This window comes from Periplaneta americana, chromosome 3 (genome assembly GCF_040183065.1).
Source record: "Periplaneta americana isolate PAMFEO1 chromosome 3, P.americana_PAMFEO1_priV1, whole genome shotgun sequence".
Classification (NCBI taxonomy): Eukaryota; Metazoa; Arthropoda; class Insecta; order Blattodea; family Blattidae; genus Periplaneta; species Periplaneta americana.
In genome coordinates, this window is record NC_091119.1 from 3,136,657 (window position 1) to 3,162,691 (window position 26,035).

The 26,035-nt window shown below is 35.4% G+C and overlaps 1 protein-coding gene across 1 annotated transcript in view; it reads right to left on the minus strand.

The window, feature by feature from the left end:
- Positions 1-358: 358 nt before the first annotated feature.
- Positions 359-26,035, minus strand: part of yl (Putative vitellogenin receptor yl) — a 59,389-nt gene continuing 33,712 nt past the window's right edge. Inside the window, exons 20-36 of the mRNA XM_069819924.1 lie at positions 24,678-24,802; positions 23,551-23,675; positions 21,910-22,100; positions 20,470-20,574; positions 20,281-20,391; positions 15,754-15,985; positions 13,545-13,726; positions 13,014-13,130; positions 11,708-11,950; positions 8,551-8,703; positions 8,121-8,358; positions 6,562-6,799; positions 6,285-6,468; positions 5,117-5,241; positions 4,824-5,020; positions 2,396-2,513; positions 359-687 (exon numbers count right to left, since the gene is read on the minus strand). Coding sequence (XP_069676025.1) covers positions 562-687; positions 2,396-2,513; positions 4,824-5,020; positions 5,117-5,241; positions 6,285-6,468; positions 6,562-6,799; positions 8,121-8,358; positions 8,551-8,703; positions 11,708-11,950; positions 13,014-13,130; positions 13,545-13,726; positions 15,754-15,985; positions 20,281-20,391; positions 20,470-20,574; positions 21,910-22,100; positions 23,551-23,675; positions 24,678-24,802 — 2,810 coding nt within the window. The 3' untranslated portion in view covers positions 359-561. The remainder of the gene's footprint in view (positions 688-2,395; positions 2,514-4,823; positions 5,021-5,116; positions 5,242-6,284; positions 6,469-6,561; positions 6,800-8,120; positions 8,359-8,550; positions 8,704-11,707; positions 11,951-13,013; positions 13,131-13,544; positions 13,727-15,753; positions 15,986-20,280; positions 20,392-20,469; positions 20,575-21,909; positions 22,101-23,550; positions 23,676-24,677; positions 24,803-26,035) is intronic.

Here is a 26,035-nt window from a genome sequence, read left to right on the forward strand (position 1 = left end):
CAAACACCTGCATAGAATTGGAATATATCAGTCCTCTAACTGCCCATTGTGCAACTCAAACCAAGAAATGGATTCAGAACACCTCAAAATCTGTGCTTCAGTGGCTGGCCATGATAATATCTTTGAAAAATATTTGAGTGCAAGAGGTCAAATGACTTTATTGTCAAACGCCTGGCATTAGAAAACAACGACAACAACAATTTACGCAAGACGTCATTATGAACATTTATTGAAAGGACAATGATTTGCTTCCATGTCTCAAGGAACAGCAGGCTGGGTTTTAAATATAAAGATATAAGCAATATTTTCTTTGGAGTCATTTTACTTCCTTTTTTATATACAGTACAAAAAATGGTTCAGATATATATTTAAAAATACAAATATAAATATATAAATAGATTTTTTTACATATTTTCGTAACTTTACAATGTAATTGAGATTTATGAAATATCACATTTCACTTTCAGTCTCAAACTGCAAAGAAATTCATAAAATATCTACAGTCTAAACGGTAACCAAGCTACTCAACTATACAAATCAAGGGACTAGAGTATTAAACGTTCAATGAATAAGGGGCGCTTTGTCACTTCCGTCAGGTGCATAATCCTCTGCATCTTCGTCTTCCAACTGTATGTGATCAGCCAACTTCTTCAGTTTGCTCTCTTGTATCACACTTCCTTCCAGTTGCTTGAAATGAAAAGGAACATTGTATAAAAATTATCATTTGGAGATCGAAATGACAAAACAAGAACAACCACATTACAACTGTGGAAACTGACATGAATATACAAGAGAAGTCAACCGAAATGTTATCACTAGTGTTTCTTAATGCAGCATGAAAAGGAAAATTATATAAATAATATTTAAGACTGGGATCAAATTTAAGAAAAGAATGCAAGTAGTAGATTAAGCTGTTTGGAACTAAATATTTCTATTACTTTTGAGAAAAATTAGAGGTTCTAAATGTTTGTGTAGGCTTCCGCAACTGCTGTTCATGGGTTGAGATTTTCCAGGCTTGTGCCAGGTTGTCTCAGTTGCTGGAGCTAACATTTCGATCATCCTGCTGCGATCGAAACGTTAGCTCCAGTAACAAGGCAGCACAAGCTCAAACTCTCAACCCAAAGGGTCTAACATATCTATTGACAAACTGCTCAAAATCTGCTCTTCAAATAAGATTTGTATTATTGTCAAGAATTGTCGGCAAACCCTCATGAGTGGGGAATTTATACGATACACTAGAGAAATAAGGTATTGCAGGCACTGACTACAGATTCTCTGGCGAGGTATAACCAAACTATTTCTCGGGCGAGAGCTTGCCCTGGAAATCATTGCCAATATCTCTGAGCAGAAGTATAAGCTAGCTATCTGTCAAAAGACAAAAACCTAAGGATTACATAAGAGGCATCTTAAAAAATTTAAAGTAACTTACCGAGATTGGAAAATCACGGTCACTAACGTCATAAAATAGATCTCACAAGCAAATGTTCTGATGGGGGCAGATAAAGTTTTTTTTTTCCTTCCGCCATGTTAATAATGACAAAAGAAGTGCTTATACAAATTTTGGCCACTCGACCGCAATTACGAGGCCGTCCAGAAAGTGATTTTCCCTGGGGCCGTTTATAGAAAAAAGCACAATTGCATGGAAATATTTATTGAAACAGATACAGCAATTGTTGCGCTATTTGTCAACATACCCCCCACTGGAATTGAGACTTTGTCATACCATGGGATCAATTTTTGTGTCTAAGTCAGCCGCCTCAGATCGGAACCGTATGAGAAATGTCTCAATTCCGATGGAAAATGTGTTGAAAAATAGCTCAACAACTGTTGTGTCTGTTCCAATAAATTTGTCCAATGAAATTGTGTTTTTTTTTCTGTCAACAGGCTCTGGCGAACTTATTTTTTTACGGCCCTCGTAATAGCGGTCAAGTGGTCAACATTTGTAAAAGCACTTCTTTTGACATTATTAACATGGTGGAAGGAAAAAATTAACTTTTTTATCTGCCCCCATCAGAACGTTTGCTTGTCAGTGGAAGAAATGGTATATCTTTTCTCATGTGAGATCAGTTTTATAGTTAAATCTATCAATTCGCAGAATGATCTGTACTTCTATTTTATTTTGCTTATGTATCCAAGGTAGCCAGATCACCATGTTAGCTTCCACAACATTTGAGATGGAACAGAAGAACTGAGTTCGACCTTTAATCTATGTGCTAAAAATTCATCTCCTACTTGCCTGACTGTTGGGTACCTAGCAATATTGTTAGATCAGTACAAAACTGAATTTTTTAAATTAGACCTGTGTTATATGGATTACAGGCTATTTCCCATTACCTACTATCTGGAGACTTAAAATTTAGAATTCTTTGATTACGAATAATTATTTGTTGTATACCTTCAATGCTTCAGCATTGTCGAACGGGTTTGTGTACTGATGCTGTCCAGGAACTAGAACTTGTGGTAGTGCTGTATCACTTTCCTTTATTCCAAATGTCGGGTTTTTGAAGTGCAAGCTGAAATACAGAATTCAATATTTGCATTAATACAAAATAACAATCAAATTGATGCAAATTCTTTTAAGTTCTCCATTTCAGCAGTTTAGATACCAAATAAAACTGTTTTGGAGTGCATTAATTTAGAAAATTTGAAAATACAGTAGGTACTCATACAAATTTAATTACGTTTCCCAGGTGGTGACAGGATTTTTTCTCGTTGCCAAACTTTCAGAACGGCCCCGAGGTTCACTCAGCCTCCTATAAAATTGAGTACCGGGTCATTCCCGGGGGTAAAAGGCAGTCAGAGCGTGGTGCCGACCACACCACCTCATTCTAGTGCCGAGGTCATGGAAAGCATGGGGCTCTACCTCCATGCCCCCCCCCCCAAGTGCCTTCATGGCATATTACGGGGATACCTTTACCTTTTTTTTTTTACCTTTACCTGTACCTATTTGAACTTCTAGTCACTTAAGCCCACATTAATTTTTCCACACACGTTTAAAGATCACAACACTACAGAGAACTGTAAGACCCTTATCAAATTAAGAGATTCTCCAAAAAGAGAAATGATGCTTCCCAAGTGTCGTGCTTCCCTCCTCCACCAAGCGACTAGCTTATTGGAAAACCTACAAAGTGTGATGAATTTTTCTACCGACAGGCTTTTAATGGGAACTCAACATTTCTGGAGACGTCTGTATTGCTACTTTAATATGCAACAAGCATCTTATCGAGAGGGCATATTTTTACGCATTTTACACTTTTCACAATTTTGTTCATCATATTCTTCCACTTAAAATATTACGAACTATTTACTGCCCACCAGAATAATAAAATTAAAAAAAAAAAAAACAAGTTTCCTTTGATGTATAGAAAATATATTTCTATTACAAAAAAGAGTAATTAGAATAATAGTAGGTGCCAAATCTAGGGAATCGTGTAGGACTATTTTAAAAAAAACTACAAATAATGCCCATGGCTTGTCAGTATATCTTTTCATTAATAATCTTCCTCGTATGTAATCGTGAAAACTTTGTAACTAATTCAACAGTTCATAGCATAAATACACGTCAAAAAATGACTCGTACTCGATCAGCAAGTCTATCGTGCTATCAAAAAGGAGTGCGTTATATGGCAGTAAAAATTTTTAATAGCCTCCCTATCGATATAAAAAATGAAACTCAAAATATAAATTATTTAGGGCCAAATTAAAGAAGTACCTAATTTCTCACGCCTTCTACTCTGTAGGTGAATTCATGACATTCAGTAACACTTCATGAAATTGATACTAAAACTCTGTGCTGTACTAGTAGACTATATTGTAAATCTCGTCTGTATATATTTCATCTAGACTGTGACTATAAATTAAGACTTTATAGTAGTATTAAGTTTTTTGACTTGGTCCATATTCTAGCTGTAAGCATGTATAAATACCATGGAATGTTAATAAATACAATACAATACAATACAATACAATACAATACAAGGAGTTATGTAATTCAAAGAAGAAAAACTTCACTTCGGAATATGTATGGTAAGACTTTCCTGTGTTAAATTTCAACGTAACTCTTTTACATGTTTCGACCTATTTATGGGTCATCTTCAGAACTGGTCGTTGTTTGTCTTGGCGCCACTTGTTCTGTTTCCTGTGAGGGTGTGTTCCTGTGGTATAGTGTAGAGTCAAAGAGTATGTGTTTTGAAATTGAGTTCTGTGTTGAGAATATCGTTGGGGTGTGTTTTCGTGTGTCTGTATATTTCATATTGTTCTAGTGTGTTCAGTTTCTGGCTTTTTGGTTGGATGTGTAGTATTTCCATGTCTGTGTTGATGTCTCTGTGGGTGTGGTTAGCATTTGTAATGTGTTCTTCATATGTGGAGGTGTTTTGTAATTTTGTTATGGCTGTGATGTGTTCTTTGTAACGTGTTTGAAACGATCTTCCTGTCTGTTCTATGTAGAAGTTGTTGTAGGTGTTACATTTGAGTTTGTATACATCTTTGTGGTTGTATTTGTTTGTTTGTGTGTTGAGATGTTTTTTTTAGAGTGTTATTTGTTCTGTATGCGATGTTGTAGTTTAATTTCTTGAATGAGGTTACAATTTTGTGTGTGTTTTTGTTTTCGTATGTTAGTCACTTAATTTATAAATTATAATATTTACAATTTTGCAGATATAAACATCTACAAGTATTCTTATATTCCTATTATAATCACAAAGAGTGTGCTACTTATGAAACCCCATATTTAATACTGTATTATTGAAAATTCTGAAGTTCATCAGAGGTTTATAAAACCTACATGGTGTAAATACCAGCAAGTTAATAAAAATATGATTCACCTGAAGTTCAACTTCGGTCCTTTGTATCCAAAGCGCTTGTAGTAATACACTGCTGCAACCCCTCCAACAACCAAAGCAATGACCAAAATCGCAATGATAATTCCTCCGACGTTGGAGGAACGCTGCATTTCTTCTGATTTACCACCTTGTTTACCACGGGGAGTAACTTTCTCGAACCAAGGTCCTTCACCTTCCTGCTACAGCAACAGAAGTATAAAATGAAGAATGTTAATTTCGGTAGTACACATGCTAATATTCCCTTTCCTTATGCATGTTTATCTCTCAGTACTTACCTCGGCTGTAGGACACAGCTCGCCCATTTCAACTACTTGGCCACCTGAGCAGAGGCAACTGGGAGTACCGCCTGGGTTTATTACACACAACTCGCTGCATGAATGGTTGGCACAAGGATTCACAGCTAAAATGTTAAGGAACATTTTAATTAGAGTACCATCTTTTACTAAATTTCGTGAACAACTTTCCTATATTCTGATTTAATCAAGAATCACCTCCTACTGCATATGTTTACCACTTTAGAAAAAATGAGCTCTCAATGAATTCATGCACATTCCAGCTGTATCGAAAGTGTTAAAGTTGGATGATTCGAAACAAAGTTTTTGCTTATTAAAAAAACTATCCAACTATCTAAATTCTGAAAATTGGCATTTCATAATGACTATTAAAAACTACAGTACTGTATTACATTAAGTACCAAAAACTAAGTACCGGGGTAGTCAATTATGAATACTAAAATTAGCAGTTAATATTAGTATACAACACAAATTAAAAGCAAACATTTTATTTTGCAAGGTTATATAATAGTAGCCTACATTATGCAATGAGCCTATAATGGTAGTAATTAAGACGCGAGGATGTTTATGAAACTAGCGCAAGCGAGTTTCATAATTTTCATATGAGCATCTTAATTATCATTATAGGCAAGTTTCATACGACTTTTTATGCTCGACCATATTTCTAACTTGAAATTATTCATAAGTATTCATGTAATTCTTATGTGACTGGGGAGCGAACTGACTTTGTGCAATCTCGTAAATTGTGAGATGTGCGCAGACGCGAAAGTATTGATTTTTTCCAGGAAACAAATATCGATGACCTTGATATAAATTCGAGAGTAAGATAAACGTTAATCTTGATATAACCTTGAAATTGAATTAGACACTGAAAAACCAAGATGACAAATTGAATGTATTTGAATATTATTTACAATTAACGCTAATTATTATAGTAACAGAACATAACCTTCTGCGACAGTATTGGATTTCCAGTCTGCGTGACATTTTGCTAGTTGTCTTTCGATTGCATATCCGAGAATAATCGAGAACCTAAACTTTAATGAATAGGTGTACTTTAATGACATGCATTAAAGGACTGCTAGCAGGTGTATAATTACTGCATTTCGGCATGGTCGAGCATAAAATAAAGTAAAATACAGCGTCTTACCTGTAGCCTGTATAGCTTGCTGCAAGATTGTAAACTGATCTGAACTGTAAATGTACAACTGAAGTTTTCCAATTCGCCTTTCATGTGGACCGTACAGTTTGTAGCTGGTTAACTGACCCGTTCCAGCTGTTAACCAGTACAATGTTCCCTCGAATAACGCCATGTCAATCGGGTTTTGAACATGCTGCAACATGACAAAGTATTATCACCAAGTTTATATACCGATATGTATGAAATAGATGAAGACTTTTTAATAACAAAGTTCAAATAACTTTACCTCATTGTGTACGATGATGTGCCTATCCTCTCCATTGTAATCCATACACTCAATGGTACGCTTGTGCTGATCAGCAAAGTAGATCCTTTGCCGCACAATATCCAACGTCAGTCCATTCACCAGCATTAAATTGTTTGTCTCTATCATCGTTTTGTGTCTGCCAGTTAACTCTGAACGGAACAAATCAGTGGAGGGCTCTCCAAAAACCCACTTGGTCACTTCTGGCCAAAATATGAATCTGAAATGACGACACAAATCACATTTCACATTGAAACTTACCTTTTATTAAAGCTGTGGGGGGGGGGGGGGGTACCTTCGGATTCCTTTATGCAGGACTGTTCAAAATTCATTTTGTTATTGTTCTCGGTAACGAGTTTCAATGAAGTTAAACTTAAATTCTCTATTTTATTCAATTACCGGTACTAAACCTTCTATATTTTATTCAATTACTAAAAACTATGAATCCATGTTTAATTTTTCGTACACTACTTTGATTAACTGGCGATCTTCGACACTATTTGACAACTCTTCATCACACGAACGCATCCACACAACAGGCAGCGAAGTTGAGATGGCACTGAGACACAGAAGGCTCGGAGGATGGTGTCAAGTAGCACCGAAACAGCTGTAAGCCGCACATGCTTAAATAATTAACACGAGTAAGATCGCCATTTAATCAATTATTTAAAAACTATGAAAATCAGTTACTGTAGCCATTCTTAAATTCTCTATTTTATTGAATTACCGGTACTAAACCTTCTATATTTTATTCAATTACTAAAAACTATGAAAGTCCGTTATTGTAGTCATTTTTAAATTCAACAAAATTTCATAAACTCTTCGAAACCCACTTTTATTTTGTAAATGAATATGGTTTAGGCCTTACAGATGCAATACCAGTACACCCCTAATTCACGGGTGCTCGTGTAAAGGGGGTCAAGTCAAATTGCAAGGTTTGTAAACTTCTCTCCTTTGGTACTGAACAAAACCCCTTTGTCACAAAATACGGAGCACTGTAACTGCATCATAGATGGAAGAATGACTTAACCCCTTTAACACAAGAGAAAAGTAATTGTGGATAGTTCAAATCTGTACTTATTCCAGTTTAGCCAATTCATACTTAACCCCCTTTACATGAGCACCCGCGAATTTAGAGTCTTCCTAAATTTCTGCGTCATTGGCAACTCTTCACAAGTCTTCACTGACGAAAATTTCTAATAAATTAGCACCGAATTAAAATATGAACCCCTGACTGCCCCACACGTCAGAGTCCGATAACAAATAATGCACTCTGGGTACCTTAAATTAACACTATAGACAGGAACGAATTTCTTATGGAGATAGTTTGGAGTACCGACAAATCTGAAAATCTGCTCTCCAGGCTACAGCCTCCACGAGATGTTAATCATCTAATACTTTTATTTTAATTACCGTAGTAAAATGTAAAGAATGTCTAATATCTAACTACAGACCTTAATGCAGAAAGAACATTTATCATCCTTTTTATTATGAAACATCTACTGTAATTGAAAATATTATTCAAGTTTCTTTCCACTTACCCAGCAATAGGATCTACCGCAATCTTTGGCACAGAAAATCCATGTTCGATGACGAGCACTTTAGCACAACGATGTTCATCCAAATTGCACGCTCTTATAGCTTGGGGCGTACTTTTATCGACGTAATACACATTCCGAGTAATCCAGTCCACAGCAATGTCGCCTGGAGTACCAATTCCTGTAGCATACGCCTTCTCCCCTCCACGCAGTGACAGTCTGTAAATTGTGCTCGTTACATCTGTAACAAATATTTCAATTAGAAGTTAAGTGATTTAGAAACAAAGTATATGAACTCTGGTAATAAATTATTTTAATTTGTACTTTTATTTAATATACGTACATTTGTGTAAAGAATTAATAGGAGCTTGTGAAGGAAAAACATGGTCAAGAAATGGCCCATAGTTTGTCTGGAGTCAGTTCACAATACTACCTGTGCTCCAGTAAACTTCATTTGATGCTGAGTCCACATCGAGTCCTGTAACCTTCAACTCAGCTTCGGGGTACACAACATCAGTGAAGCGGAGTTCGTGGGATACTTTCCTGATCTGGTTGCCAGCGGAAAATATGAACTGCATTGGTTCCCCTGGAAAATTAACATCTTTTGTAGAATAAAGTTACAGGCAAGTTTTTAAATGCACCTAATTACACCTAGCCACAATTTAATGTTGTTATCTAATGCCGGGCTTTGGCAACGAAGCCATTAGTGTTCTTGCTCTCCAATATTTCTCTGTGGTGGTTCCATCAGGTAGAATTTCACAGGTTTGTAGATGATCTTCAGTCATTTCTTCTTCTTTGTTGCATAGAGGGCAATTTGGATTTGTGTAAATTCCTATTTTATTCAAGTGTTTGGCCAAATAATCGTGTTCTGTAAGCAGTCTGAATTTTGCTACTGCAGATTTACGTGGGATTTCTGGAATAATTTCTGTTTTTTTTTTTTTATTATTAAAATGCTCCATTTTTTATCTTTGGTTTTGGTACATAGTGCTTGGTTTTGCTTGATTTTATATTTATTTTTAATTAGTCTTTTGATGGATGTAAAAGGTAGGCTTGTATTTGTATTCTGAATTAAATTGGATCCTTTTTTGGCAAGAAAGTCAGCAGTTTCATTTCCAGCAATTCCGCAATGTGCAGGTATCCACTGCAATTGAATTCTTTTCTGTAGTTTTTGAAGTTGTTGGATCATTTTGTGACATTCTTTAATTTGCATTGACGTCATTTTATATGAATTTATTGCATATAATGCTGCTTTAGAATCAGAGAGAATGACAGCATTTTGAAATTTATCTGTTCTGTACAGTAGGTGTTGGAGTGAGATATGAATAGCCATTATTTCCGCATCAAAATTTATTGTATGATATCCTGCTGGTTGATAAAATGTTGGACGTTACATTTACAAAGGTTATCTGGGAAGTAACTTCTGGTCTCTTGTGGTGCCCCATTTGTGCAGCAGTGTAGTGTGACTTGGCAGTTTTGAGAGGTTAGTGTGTGTTACTGCCCGTCATTCAAAATGTGTGCTGCAATAATGGAGAATTCCGCCAGCTGTGACGACAGATACTCAGCAATAAGATTCGTCTTAACCACGAACTGTGAAACAGTTGAAATCCAACCCTGCAAAGTTTATGGGAGAACGTAATGTGCGAGTAGTTTGAGAATGATGCCCATGTCCAAAAATAGGCAGACCAATTTCAATGAGGTGAATGGCCAGTTGAAATTATCAACAGATTCAGAAGCTCAGAACCACCAATTCACCATTTCAGAGTTTCCTCGTTTGATTTTCAGCAAAGCTCTCTCTATTCTTTTAGAAGTGATCAATGAACATCAGGCTACCGAAGTGTTATGCCCTGTGGATGTCTGAATAACAAGACACCAAAAGGAGTCTGCGTTTATCTTCCTTGAGCATTACAACGAAGAAAGTGACTCTTTCTAAATCAGATTGTTCAGACAGATTCTTATGTAATCAGAAAAAAAAAAGTCAATGGAGTGGAGCAATAGTCCTCTTGCCAAAAATCTAAACAAGTGGCAGGAAACATTTCTTGCTACTAGTTTCAAGTACAGAAAAGCAGCATTTTTGGTGAATTTCATGGATCACGGCACCAATCAACGCAGAGGTCTATTGTCAGACAAAACAGTTAAGGGAGGCATTCAAAATTGAAGTTACAAGATATCGAGCATTGGTATGGTTTAATGCATGCTCAAGCCTTGATGAACAAATTTAATTTAGCATAATTTGGCCATCCTCTGTATAGGCCAGGTTTGATGCCTAGCAATTATCAGTTACGGCTCAACTCACGAGGGGCAGAAATCCAAGACTCCATAAAAAAAAATAATTGTTAAACCACCGAAAAGTTTATTTTCGCTGGGGACTTGAAAAATAATAAAATGTCTTAATTTAAAGTTTTATACAATAAGAATTCTGCAACTGTTTTGGTATTTTATTGAACTGACGAAAGTTGTTTTAATATCCCTTCTTTTTGAAATCTAAGAATCTAGATAAGTTACCAGCACTGTGAAGTGCTTCACACTTACTTTCCCAAGAATGTGTTTCAAACATCTCAGAAGGCAAGGAAAGTACCATGTACTGGGTTTTTGCCGGAAGGGGGAATTACTGAGAATTGACCGTCATAATAAAATTCGCTCCATGATTGCCAATGAACTTCACCGGGCTGATATGTATGAGGTGTACGAGGAAATTGGGTGCCTTTCCGCTGACGGATCAACTCTAAGAGCAGATATCATTATAGACCGAAAAAAAATTGTGGACTCGTTCTCGATCCCACAGTCCATTTTGAGAACAGCAAGGAACAACCTAGAGAAGTCTGCAAAGAAAAACGGGCAATTTATCTGCCATGGTGCAGCGATTTGGGGACCAAATATAACATCAAGACATGGGACGTTATAGGAATTATGATTGGGGCTAGAGGCACAATCCCACGGGAGTCCTTAGAAGTCTTCCGAAAATTAAAAGTTCCTGACAGCACCCTGGACATGATATCCTCCACTGCATTGAAGTCATCGATTAGCATAATTAATCATCACTTATATTCTTTATAAAATGTAATTTGTCTTGTAGCCTAAATTGTTTGTTGCATTTCCAATAAATTTCTCAATGATAGCCTATATCTAACTAGGGTTTCTATTAAAGAAAAAAAATGAATTAAATATAAATATTCATTTAGAATTGATTAGGAGGCCGATTATTAAACCCTGGTTGGGACGGCTGTCAAATATCTATCTAGAACATTATTAGAGTTTATAAACCACTTATAAGATTTTGCACTTCAGAATATTACATACAGTACCACAGAAACCAAAGAACTTAATCCCTCGAAAGTCTTTTAGGCTACCATGTGAAAGTGTTTAAAAAAAACAAAACTTGAACACTGAAATGCTCAGTCTAGTCCTGGTTGATCACTAACTCTTCATTAATTGTTATAATCATAGTAGGGTACGGTACTTCAAGAACAATTTATAAATACCGGTACAGTACTAAAAGAGTTCTTTCTGAAACTTGCCGATTTTTCACATCAACCCTTTGTATCTTATTTCTAATCATTACATTGAATTTAAATGACGATCTACAAACTTACCCAATGCTTTACAGGACACGTGATCCGATCGAAGCTGGAAACCAGGATGACAAGAACACGAGAAGCTCCCGCGGGTGTTGTGGCACACCTGCGCACACACACCACCAATCTCGCACTCGTCTAAGTCTCCACATTTTGCTCCGTCACTGCTCAGCACATAGCCTTGTGAACAGTTGCATCTTGGTCCACGAGGTGTGGGATGGCAAATTTGATCACAGGGAGATTTTGCATTGCAGGCAATATCTGCAAGAAAAACCCATGTCATTACTGCTAGGAGAAATTCTGTACGTAACAGGCACCAAGACTGCACTGTACGAAGTCTGCAAGGACCAACTGGACTAGGTTTACAGCTCTACCTGAACATCTACAAGTTTGTACTGATACACGTTTAAACAAATTACAACATTTCTCTGGACATGTCTATAATATGACAGAGTTTGATGTCTACGTGAATTTTCAACAGAAAATTTGGATCTTCTGCAACAAGTCAATGTATTGTACTAAAATAAAAAATTAATCAAATATTTTCTTCTATATAGACGGCTGTTAATTTTTTGGCAACATTAAAAGAATTCAAATAAATTAACTTTTCTTTTTCCTAAATTCGTTTCAGCCATAGCATATCAGTTGAATCAACGTTGCATTGCCACTGTCAAAAATAATAGGCGAGGAGAACAAAGAGACGAGGAAATTTTTTTCTGTGAAAGGATAATGCAGGACCACGTTTCGCATGTAATAAGGTAAGGAATTTACAAATTCTGTGAACTATAATCTTAAAAATTTACAATATATACCGGTAGAAAAAGTAATTATAGCACAAAAATCATTCTACTGCAAAACTCTAGACATTCTTTTCACGAAACTTAAAACTTTCGTTGACAACTACTAGGCCTACGTCTCCAATGAACTTTGGAAGGCTATCAGGACTTTGCTCCACAATTGCAAAAATATTTACAGGTATCTAGTGACTATTTAGAAATAAATGCAGCTAATTTAAGGTATTATAAGAGTTATATTGCATTTATTGAAATATCCCATCCACTCAAGTAATAAACAGCACCTTTTCATTCAAAACTATCAATTATTACATGTTCGAATTCTAGACGTAAGTGCAAGTTTGAACAATTAATTACCGAGATTTGCAATACATTAATTTGTTTAGGAAATTGTATATTTATTATGTATAACTACTTTTGTATATAGATCATTTTTTTTTTTTTTAATTATTAAGTTTGTACTTTTGTGAACTAATATCAATAAATCTATCACTATTACATGTTCGAATACTTCTGAATTTGAAACATACCGCACTGACCCCCTTCATCAGAGCCATCTTCACAATTCCTCTTGTTATTACACGCTAAACTCAATGAGATGCATTGCCCATCATTGCAAGCATAATCAGTGCAAGGTCCTGGCGTCCCTGCAAAATAAGTTGTAAGCATTAGAAGTTTGCAATACCAGTACATTAAGATTAAATATAATAACGATGTCCCAATATAGATTAAAATTTAATTTCTTGTATGATAGAAAAATGTGAAATGAGACAGAAAAGGTAGAAAAGATGTAAATTCGCACAAAGGAGCAGTTCAGAATAGCGAGCTTAGAATCTGCTACCAAGAACTCCTACTGTTACATCCATATCCATATTACACTCCAATTTAACGTATACACAAAAGAAGAAAGATCCAGTAGTACCACTACTAAATGCAGAGGTATCTCTTACTACAGAGATGTCTCATCAGTGACGACAAAGTAAATCGCATTAACATAAAGTAAGTTAGAACTATGACGCACTCAACATTACCTACTAATTCTGACAGGAACCACTTCTTACCAACTGAAGATGGCAGCTGACAGCGTGCGTTGTTTTCATCCGATCCATCACCACAGTCATTGATCCCGTCACACACCCATTCCGATGGAATACATTTTCCATTGTAACATGTGAACTGAAAATCTTGGCAGCCACAACCTCTCTCATCATCTCCAAGAGGGCACTCAGCCGTGCCATTGCACCTGATTGATACATTGAAAAGAATTAACGATCACTCCACTTCACTTCATAAATTCGATTTAGTGAAGAATGTCAAAAACCAATAATTTACTGTAAGAAGCCACCCATGCTCATCATGGATCTCATCGACAGATTCACAAGTTGAGTTTATGAAGACTGTTCTGTTCTTTGGAAGGAGAGAAGTCAGAAATCCAGTGTCAGATTTATTTATTCTCTCCGAATTTGAAGGCTCTGGACAAAACTTAGTTTTTCAGAGTATCGGTAACAAATTCCATCTTTAAGTCTATGCACAAAGTCTGATATTTAATTCCACTCACTGCCACAAAAGCAAAGTACAACACGACTACAAACAGCAAGGAAAAATTAAAAAAGAAAAGAGAAAATGTCACCTGTCCGTAAACAATTTTTGACATCTCATATGGAATTCGTATGTACAGAACAAATTTTTCAGGCCTCAAATATAGGACAGACCCAGAAACAAAATTTGGGCCCCCTACTGAGCATGCGCAGAATGTTATAACTGGAACTTGGGAAAATTCAGTGTCCCAAATTTTGTTTCTGGATGTGTACAATACGAGGCATCTGGCAGCTATTTCCCAACAAGAGACTAGATTAAATAATACCAATACACTACTAAAAATATTCCGAAATCAAGCACATTCACCTGTTGAAGAACAAAATGAGACATCTTCACATTTCAGTATCACAGAATTGAAACAAATCAGATTAAACACTCCAAGGTAAGCCACATGATAGTAGTGACAATACTGAAAATTGTACTTATTGGCTTTTAAGGAACCCGGAGGTTCATTACCGCCCTCACATAAGCTCGCCATTGGTCCCTATCCTGAGCAAGATTAATCCAGTCTATCATCATATCTCACCTCCCTCAAATCCATTTTAATATTATCTTCCCATCTACGTCTCTGCCTCCCCAAAGGTCTTATTCCCTCTGGCCACCCAACTAACTCTCTATATGCATTTCTGGATTCACCCATACGTGCTACATGCCCTGCCCATCTCAAACATCTGGATTTAATGTTCCTAATTATGTCAGGTGAAGAATACAATGCGTGCAGCTCTCTCCATTCTCCTGTAACGTCATCCCTCTTAGCCCCAAATATTTTCCTAAGAACCTTATTCTCAAACACCCTTAATCTGTGTTCCTCTCTCAAAGTGAGAGTCCAAGTTTCACAACCATAAAGAACAACCGGTAATATAACTTTTATAAATTGTAACTTTCAAATTTTTTGATAGACTGGATGACAAAAGCTTCTCAACCGAATAATAACAGGCATTTCCCATATTTATTCTGAGTTTAATTTCCTCCTGAGTGTCATTTATATTTGTTACTGTTGCTCCAACACAATTTAATTTTTCCACCTCTTTGAAGGATAAATCGAAAATTTTTATAGTTTCATTTCGTACAATATTCTGGTCACGAGACAATCATATACTTTGTCTTTTACTTCCAACCCTATTGTTTTACTTGCTTCAAGTAGAATTTCCGCGTTTTCCCTAATCGTTTGTGGATTTTCTCCTAACATATTCACGTCATCCGCATAGAGAAGAAGCTGATGTAACACGTTCAATTCCAAACCATCACTGTTATCCTGGACTTTCCTAATGGCATATTCTAGAGCGAAGTTAAAAAGTAAAGGTGATAGTGCATCTCCTTGCTTTATCCGCAGTGAATTGGAAAAGCATCAGATAGAAACTGACCTATACAGACTCTGCTGTAAGTTTCACTAAGACATTTTAATTAATCGTACTTAATTGTACTGTCCCCAATATTAGAGTGTGGAAATACAGTAGCAGGTAACGTTTCTCAAAATTACTTTCGTAACCGATAATCAGAAAAATTGACCATGATGAAGCAGGAATCTATTCTGTTTTCTACTTTCAAATACTTGAAACAGATAGTCAAGTCTTCGGTGCTATTTCAGTTCATGCAGTGAACTCATAAATCGTGGTTCACAATGTACAGTAATAGGAATGTTATATCAGTCAACAGTGATCTATAACTTACCTTCCTGATGAAGGCAAGCAGATTGTAACATTTTTTCCGTGTGGGTGGCAGGTATACTCTCCCTCCTTGCATAATATTACAGAAAGGCGTTCCTCCTCTTCATTTGCAGGTTTTCTACAGGGATCTTCATCTGATCTATCACCACAGTCATCCACGTTGTTGCAGAGAAGAGTCTGATCAATACAGCGGCCATTTCCACAAGAAAATGCCCCTGGACCACAAGTCGGAGGAGCTGGAACAGTTGCACACTTATTAGTATAAGGAAATTATTACAAATTCTTACCAAGTCCTTAGTAGAGTAAATTTTATGAATCCACTACTGCAATCAACTGCTGGACCAAGAATCCATTGTGTATACAAGTATTACTATTTGTTTACTGTAGGCCTACGACACTGTTGAGCAATTCACCTACATAGCGTGTATGGAATGTATTCTGGTGATAAACTTAGGCATTCAACATGAACATTGATGTATGTAAAAATATGCGAGTCTCTGAACCATTTGCATTCTTTTCGAGTTCTGTAACAGACCTGACGATTCTGCAACAGAAGTCTAATCAAATGCCCCATTCGAAAATATTTCTAGTTTTTGCATATCACCTACAAATTATGAACAATTTTGTAGAGGATGGTATTTTTTGGTGAAAAATTAGTAAATTTAAAAAAAAATTTTTTTTCCCTTTAAAATACTCTGATATGTGTGGAATGCATAGCATAACATTTTGCGAGTATTTTTACCCTTATCGGATGGAAAGTCGCCATTTTTAAACTTCTGCGTTATGGATTTTTAAATCACTCTCCCACTTTTATTGATTCCGGTAAATTAAATTAAAAAAAAAAATTTTTTTTTCTTTAAAATACTCTGATGTGTGGAATGCATTGCATAACATTTTGTGGGTATTTGTGCCCTTATCGGATGTTGAGACGCCATTTTTAAACTTCCTGCGCTATGGATTTTTAAATCACACCCCCACTTTTATCAGTTTCTGGTAACTTCATTGTTTTGCTACATTTGAAAGACAAAAATGGATATAATTTCTGAACTATTAAAGATACATGGATGAAATTTAGAACACACATTCTTTAGACTATTAGGAAACGTTTCTCTGTAACAGAATTTTGTTAATTGATTTCATTTTAAAAATACGTCCATTTGCAAGAAAGGAAATCAGAAAATTATTAAATTTTAATTGTTTATTTTACAAACGTAGGGACTAATATCAAAATTCTGTTACAGATAGTTTGTAGAACATGCTTTTGCAAATACATTGCAAAAAAAGTTCGAATCTATCTTTAAAAACGTTTTAGATATATCAGTTTTAGTACAATCCTGCATTGGATATTTTTTTTTTCAAATTTGGGCCCCCAAATAATTTTTTTTCAAAATATTTATATTTGTTTGAGTTGCTACAGCTATGAGCTTCTACATAAAAAAAATTAATATTTTACACCAAATAGGAAAAAAGTTTTAAAAAATACCATCCTCTCCCCTTAACACAAAACAGTTTGCCTTTCTAGTATTAGCATCTCTGTGCATTGTAGCATGGTACAATGAAGACAATGATAAACCCTGTTGCAACTATGTATTTTATCGGTCTATGCATTTCCCATAATGGTCAAATTTTGGAGAAACCCTATGGAACAATAATACTTTAATTTACTCGTTTTCGTATTCAATACTACCTACTACAATTTTCGCGTTGTATCTCCCTCTTAAAGAAGTTTTCAGTTATTTCTTCTACCCCTCTCATATTTCGTTGACCAATCTTAGCATTCTCTGCAAGGAGTGTGTTACTATAGAACACTGCTTGCTTTAAGGACACGCGACCCTCAGAAGGATTTGCCTTTACAGTTTTTTTTACCACGCTTTATCCAACATCTTTGGTTATTTAGCATCTGAATGAGATGAAGGTGATAATGCCGGTGAAATGAGTCTGGGATCCAGCACCGAAAACTACCCAGCATTTGCTCAAATTGAGTTGAGGGAAAACCCCAGAAAAAACCTCAACCAGGTAACTTGTCCCGACCAGGAATCGAACCCGGGCCACCTGGTTTCACAGCCAGATGCGCTGAACATTACTCCACAGTGTTAGTTGTTGATAATGACCGGTGTAACACGAAAACAAACGAATTTGGAGAATAAATTAGCAGCATTTAGTGATTTAGATAAGGGATTGAAGCAGGCTTAAATAGCTGAATGTACCAGTATGGGTTTTGGCGGTCAACACTCGCAATATTTCATGAAAAAGAAGGAAATAAAGAACAATGTCTCAAGTGGTAAATCTAATCCTGAACATAAGTTTTTAAAAACTGCAGAAGCAGAAATGTACTTAGAAGTAATGAAATCAGAGCACATCCTACAACAGGCTGCATTATGCATCAGAAGTGCTTAATTTTCCCAGTATAGTATAGTATAGTATAGTATTTATTAGCTGTCGTTATAGCAAAAGCTAACGATTTGTCAAATTACACGTGTGAAATTATCGTGCAAAAATGAAAATTATTCTACTACAACACTAAACATAAAACAAAATGATCACAAATACTCCTTAGAGTTTACAATTGAGAGTCAAGATTATCAAAATTAGGCTAATATCTAGATGAAAATTGTAACACACTGATCACAAATATTATTTGATTTGCTCCGTTTAATTAACAATTTATGAGAATTTCCTAATATATTACAAAATAATAATAAAATTCAGAGAAAGAAACCTAAAAAATATCTACAGCTTGATTTTCTGATTCAAAATATTCTTGTACAGAATAGAATGGGTTTCTAAGAAGCCACGTTTTCACTTTGACTTTGAATATGTCTAGTGACACTTCCTGTGCTTCCTGCGGTAACATGTTGAACATTCTACAGCCCAACATATTAGGACTACTTTTAACTTTGGGTAGTCTGCAAAATGGTGTGTCCAGTTTTTCTTTATTTCGAGTATTATACGGTGTACTTGGCAGTTGGAAACTTCAAAATAATGGTCGGCTATAATGTTTTAATGACACACATGGGCTTACTTTCATTAAAGTGTTATCCAGGGAAGAAAAATAAAATGATGTAATAAAATGGTACCAGTAGTAAATGTTATTTCATAGTATGTAATGTTTGTGCTTATTTCAGTTATTTCTACTACCAATGTTTTCTCTTTCAGAACAAATTTGGGCAAAGTTTCATAACCCATCAGTGCAACAATACAATTTTTCTAGTCCCAGAAAACTTTTGTATCGAAGTTGGATTACAGGCCTATTAAATTTTATAAAAATTTAAAATTATTTGACACTATTTTACCACTATCTCTGTTTTCGGGTTTTGTATTTTAATAGAGAGTAGGTTCTTCCCGCAAGCTTTTCTTACATCCATTTCCGGTTCCATTCTCGAGTTCCCTTTCTTAAACAATAGAAATACTAAGGAGGTGATAAAAATAGCAGGAACCTATAGCTCCTACCCTCAGCACAGCTTAAATCTCTCGTCAATTGCTTGGTTTTAAACTATTATTGAGTTGTGAATTTGTTACTGGAAAAAATGGCAAATTCAAATAGTACAGATACAGAAATAAAATTTGGAGAGAGTCTTATGGGAGTTCATCTTTATGTAAGCAACAATTTCGCACGACTGTCCACAAGTAGCATATGTACAAGGGCTCTTTTTTTTACTGCACATGTGCAGTGTGTTGTAAGCGAAACTTTTACAATAAGGGAGCTCTAAATTTTATTTATTTCCGTATCTGTACATCTAGAAGAGGCTTGTCAACAATCCGAACAATGTTGGTTACATATGAAACAGCAGAAAAACTTTACCCCATTGATGAAGAATTTGTATCTAGCCTATTTTAAAATAAAATTAGATCAGGACAAAAATTTTGCTTCAGATATTGTGACAAACTTGCACAGAAAATCTAAGACAGTGGCACAATGGGTTCATTCATCTATACCAGTGTGGATGGGATGTCTCCATGATGTCCGATTACTGTATACTTAATAGGAGAATCCTCATCAGGACCACAAATGCTTGCCAACTCAAGACTTGGTTTTCAACGAAGCAGAGGGGAAAATAGTTTTCTTAAGGTATCATATTTTTGAAACTGTTGCATCCGTAAAATTCAGATTTTATCATCGGGTCTTGCAGTGTTTCGCGCAATTTAAAATGTACCTACTTAAAATAATACATTTCTGAACTTCCCCTCCCCACAAGGCGAAAATACTAAAAAATGGTAAACATCTTTCAATTCAGAACACCAAAATTAGGTTTGAACAGGAAGATTATTTAATTTCGCAGACCTGTGATCGTAGTAGTAAGAGTTTCTTCATCATTTATCGCTTTCTCACTATCCTGATTGGATGACTATAGGAAATACTGGAGTAATTCCCAAACATTGAAGTAAAAATGCTATGCAGGATCTTCTACAAGAATTCTGCAGCTTACTTCCATCTCATTTATGTAAATTGGAACATTTTTCTACAAAGTATCGAGACCGGTGAGCTACACCAAGAATTTAGAACAGTTATAGAAAATTAATTTACACTTACCACAGTTTTGCTCGTCCGTATCATCAACACAGTCCGACTGACCATCACACACCCACTCTTCAGGAATGCACTGTCCCAGGGCACATTTAAATGCTGAAGGTTCGCATGTAACTGCAGACAAAGAAAGCTTGTAACACATTTTTCATACTAAAACGGTAACAGTGCACAAGATTAAAATTAAAATCTTACCTTCTTCACAATTCTCTTCGTCTGAACCATCTTCACAATCCTTTGAGCCATCACAATACCAGCTCTTGACTATGCAGTCCCCAGTTCTACACTTGAACTGCAAATCTAACAATTTTAACTATTAATCTTACATTAGCACATGTTGGAGAACAAAGATCTCAATACTAATTTCTTAATTATTTTCTCTCGTGTATATCGCAAACGAAGGTCACACTGCAATACATTCAACTTGTGAGTTTTCATTACCAGTACTTAACTTATGAACGAATGAGCATTTAGAGAATTATGCGAACATCAGGAAAGCACACAGCAAGGCCCAAGTCATTTCTATCGTTATATTTAGGGTTTGAAATTAATTTGCTCTTCCAGATACCTTATCTCTTCATAATATTTTAATCAAAAACTGCTTTTACAGTATGAACGAATTTATTGAAAATTCGTCATAACTGAATAGAAAAAGAATGCCTTACTTCAAAAGACTTTACTTCCTCTTTTCCAGATCCTGACTTCGAGAAGGATGTCTTCTCATGAAAGACGCGACGGTTGAAATTGACTCATGACTTCAAGAAATACTACAAATGGGACTTACAGCCAAAATCGACTGACCTGTAGTTTTCTTCAATCAAGTTCCAAGTTTTGTATATTTGAATTTGTGTTGCATTTAATTATAGTTATTACTTTTTATGTATATTATCTAATTAATTATTAGTTGTAAATATGACATGTCCCATATCATGTATATCATCAGTGGATGTAATAAATGATTATGATTACCACATTTTCCAGGGGAACAGTACATTTTTTCCCCATACAATTTTATGTAAAGTAAGAAAAAAAATTAAAATCTATTCATTCAATACTTTGCAGAATAATTAGTGCTGATAATTACGCCAAAATAATGTCAGTATTAACTTTGTGAACAGACAACATGCGAGGACAAAAATTTCAGTATGAAAGCATTTTGGAAATTTAAGTTCATTATTTGGGTTGCACCACTTCACAGTCCAGAATACAAAGATGTATAAACATTTAGTACATGTTAAGTAGACTTTGCGAAGGAAAAGCACTACACAATATTGGAGATTCATCAAAATAATTGAAAGTCTCGATAACTGTTCAGAGACTGAACTTGGCAAGAATACATGCAAGTTGTAAATTATGAAAGCAAAAATATATAAACATTTAACATTTTAAATATCACTCAAATTAAATACTTTTTGAAAATTATGGCAAGATACAGAAAAAACTGAACTAGACTTCAAGTATAGTAAATATTCTCAGTTCGAGAAAACTGGTCTTAAAATTTCAAGATTTAAGGTAAGATTAGCTTACCCAAGCTGCTTAAAAAAAAAAAAAAGAGCACTGCAGAATACATTCATATTACAAAGAATTGCATTCCATTGCTACAGAAACCTTACCCTTGGATCACACGTGACCTACCTTCGTTGCATTCTTCTTCAAAGCAGTAATACTCATCACTGCCATCCCTGCAGTCACTGTCGCCGTCACACTTCTTAGTAATGGAGATGCACTGTCCATTGTGACAGGCGAACTGATCGTCCCTGCAGTTTACCTTCTGACAGTTTAACTCGTCTTCTCCTCCATTTGGACAATCAATTTTTCCATCACACCTACAAAAAATTGAGCAAGGTTTACGAAAAACCATTTTAAAAATGTAATTAACTATATGCAGAAATTTAGCCTTTTCTAGTTTCAAACATGAATCTCTTCTATTGCTCTAATTTTAATGGTCAGCTTTTTATAAACCTTTACTTTATGAATTAAAGTCACTTTGTACCAACATGCAGGTTCCATAGTAAAAGAAATATCCAGTAATGTAGCTGAACTACAGTTTTGTTTAGACTCTTAGATTATTCTCCAACTGTTCTATAAATTTTCTACAAATTAAACATTTCAAATTTCAATACATTGTTGAAAATTTAAGTAGCCTATAGCAAACATCTATAAAACAAATTAATTGCAGTAAGGTTTGAAATTATCGCAATGGACAGAAATTCATACAGAATTAAGACAATGTTGCGGCCTCAAATAATTAGAAAATGGAAACAATTGCCTCATGGATATATACAACTCAATAGACATTTACAACTAGATTCATTACTTTTTGCAGACGATTTAGCTCTAATGGCAACCTCAGAAGATGAAATACAACGTTCAATTTTTAATTTTAACAAAATTGGAATTAAATATATGAAAATCAATAAAGAAAAAACTAAAATTATGGCCTTCTGCGGAAAATACCCTGTGCCTAGCAAAATATGTTTTGATTCAAAAATATTAGAAAGAGTAAATTATTTTACATATCTCGGATACACATCTTTTTCGATGAAAGACATTTCACAGAAAATTCTAAATACACCGAAACAATGGGAATAATTAACAACATTATTAAACTTTCTCTAGTACAAAGGCATACTAGAATTCACCTATACAAGACCTTGGTGGGACCTATACTTTGTTTCAGCAGTGAGGCATAGACATTTAGGAAGAAAGAAAATAGAATAACAGCTAATGAAATTAAATTTATGAGGTATACAGTGAGATATACGAAATGGAATCACAAACGCAATGAAGATGTAATGGAAGAATTACAACTAGAACCTGTAATTAATCACGTAAAACATTATCGGAACAACTGGATAAATCATCTGCATCGCATGCATAGAGATAGAATCCCAAAAGTCATACTCCACTATCGTCCAAACTGGAAGAGATCTCTCTCGTCCAAAAAAGTGCTGGATTGAAAATTCAACTGTGAGGTCATAATAGGCCATATGGTCCAATACTTACGGGAAGAATAAAAAGAAAAAAAAAGAAAAAATTACCCGATTCTTTAAGTCTGAAAGTTACGTTTCAAAAAGTGATTTGTTTGAATATAAAAAGACTATGTAAGGACGTCTATTGTATCTCTCTTCCTTTTCTGTAATAATGCTCTACTATAGTTTTTCATTTGTTTCTTAGGTTATACATACTTCATATCCCGTGTTCTTGAAGCATATCAAATTAAAACATTGCTAAAATTTGATAAAAAAACTGCGATATTTTTCACAAGTACTTTACCTCATTCTTCCTGGAATACAAAAATTATCCGTCTTGCATTTGAACATTTCTCCTGAACAGTGTACAGGCGTAGTGCACGTCTTATTGTCGCGGTTTAATACCATTCCAACTGGACATAAACACACCTGAAACAAAATCGAACTTGTCTGAGCAAAAGTTATCTATTTCAGTTTTAATGGATTATCTGGAAGATAACTTTTTGCATAATTTTCAATTTCATTTTCACTTTTTTTCCTCTCTCTATACAGCTTTAGTGTTCTTGTGCAATGATGAAATAAAAGAAAATCTACTGATACTGTACTACTGTCTCGATTCCTCTAAGGAACAAACTAATTGAAGCGTCGGCTGGAATAACACGGCTCAATCCACAGCACTGGATCGAATCTTTCTCCTTTGGTATTTTTCCCTCTGTGGCCTTACTCCATGTTCGACATATATATATATATATATTTTATTTTATTGGGTTATTTTACGACGCTGTATCAACACCTAGGTTATTTAGCATCTGAAAAATGGTGATAATGCCAGTGAAATGAGTCCGGGGTCCAGCACCGAAAGTTACCCAGCATTTGCTCGTATTGGGTTGAGGGAAAACCCCGGAAAAAACCTCAACCAGGTAGCTTGCCCCGACCAGGATTCAAACCCGGGCCACCTGGTTTCGTGGCCAGACGTGCTGACTGTTACTCTACAGGTGTGGACGTTCGACATATATATTGACATTAAGTAAGCCATTGTCTCATTGTGAGAGTTCAACTTCCAGGTTTGTTTTTGAAGGTAAAATGCAAACTCTTTAAGGAGATGAAGATTATGTAAACTCTTATAATAGACCTAACAGGTTTATAAATATCACTGGACTGGAGTAACTTCACATCAGTTTTATAATATATACGGTAGGCCTACAAACCAAGAAACGAAAATCTTAATATAGAGGCAAGATAGATGTTCATGGATCTTTCTTCAAGAAACTAGTTTCTCTATACTGTAAAATATGAAATTTCCTTCAATCAAAATTTGCGTATTATATCACAGTACATACTTTCAATTGACAGTTTACAATTTTACAAGCAAATATGAGTAGTAGTGTCTTTAAAAAAGACAAGTAGCCTAATTATAACAATTTCACTTACAGTATGTTTAAGTGCCAATGCACAGATGTGACTGCAGCCTCCATTATTTCTATGACATGGGTGATCAGGTTGTGCTCTAACACCTCGTACAGCAACTAGTGGCAGTTTATCAGAGTCTTCCACATCTGCAAGCAGTCATTAGCACTTCTCTAGCAATTCTGATCTTAAATCTTATTGGAATGTACAGGATGAAGTCATTCATTACACGATGTATGTAAGAGCAACATTTAAAGCAATTGAAGACATTATTACAAAAAACAGCCTAGTCATTTTCAATGAAATTGTGTTAAGGAGACATTTGCTACTATTCTAAATGTTTATAGACTCCAAAAACGACTCATGTCAGCTGCAATAGCCACAAAGATAAACACCAGTATTACGGAAACAGCTGATATGTGTTCTATTTATTTTTTATTGCTCTCCTGAAAAATAGCAATTTTGACAAGGGTTCTTTTCGTAATAATGTCTTCAATTTTAGAGCAACATTTAAAGCAATTAACAGATTGTAGTTTATAGGGTGCCCGAACATTAGAGGGACCACGTAGTTCTTGCACAGTATTTAGGAAGTTACTATCAGTACTAACTCGTAGGTGGTTTTCTAACGAGTGAAAGAAATTGGCACCAGTTTTGAAGACTTAATACAAAACGAGAAAGTGAGGAAAAGTGAAATAGATGCCACAGTCCTCACGCGGAGGTGGGCAACAAGACAACAGACCGAAACAGAGCAGAAGAAATTTAGGTTTTTATCGACAGAGCTGCCAAGTTAAAATTCTGAAATAAGCTGGAAATTCTGTGCAAAAAAAAAAAAAAAAAAAAAAAAGCTGACAGTATAGAATAACCGATACTACAAATTATTATTTTCATAAACAGAATTATAAATAAATGACCATACATACTACTTACTGGCTTTTAAGGAACCTGAGGTTCATTGCTGCCCTCACATAAGTCCGCAATTGGTCCCTATCCTGAGCAAGACAATCCAGTCTCTATCATCACATCCCACCTCCCTCAAATCAATTTTAATATTATCTTCCCATCTGCGTCTCGGCCTCCCTAAAGAGCTTTTTCCCTCCGGCCTCCCAACTAACACACACTATGCATCTGGAATCGCCCATACGTGCTACATGCTCTGCCCATTTCAAACGTCTGAATTTATTGTTCCTAATTATGTCGGGTGAAGAATACAATGCGTGCAGTTCTGTGTTGTGTAACTTTCTCCATTCTCCTGCAACTTCATCCCTCTTAGCCCCAAATATTTTCCTAAGCACCTTATTCTCAAACACCCATAACCTATGTTCCTCTCTCAAAGCGAGAGTCCAAGTTTCACAACCATAAAGAACAACCGGTAACATAACTGT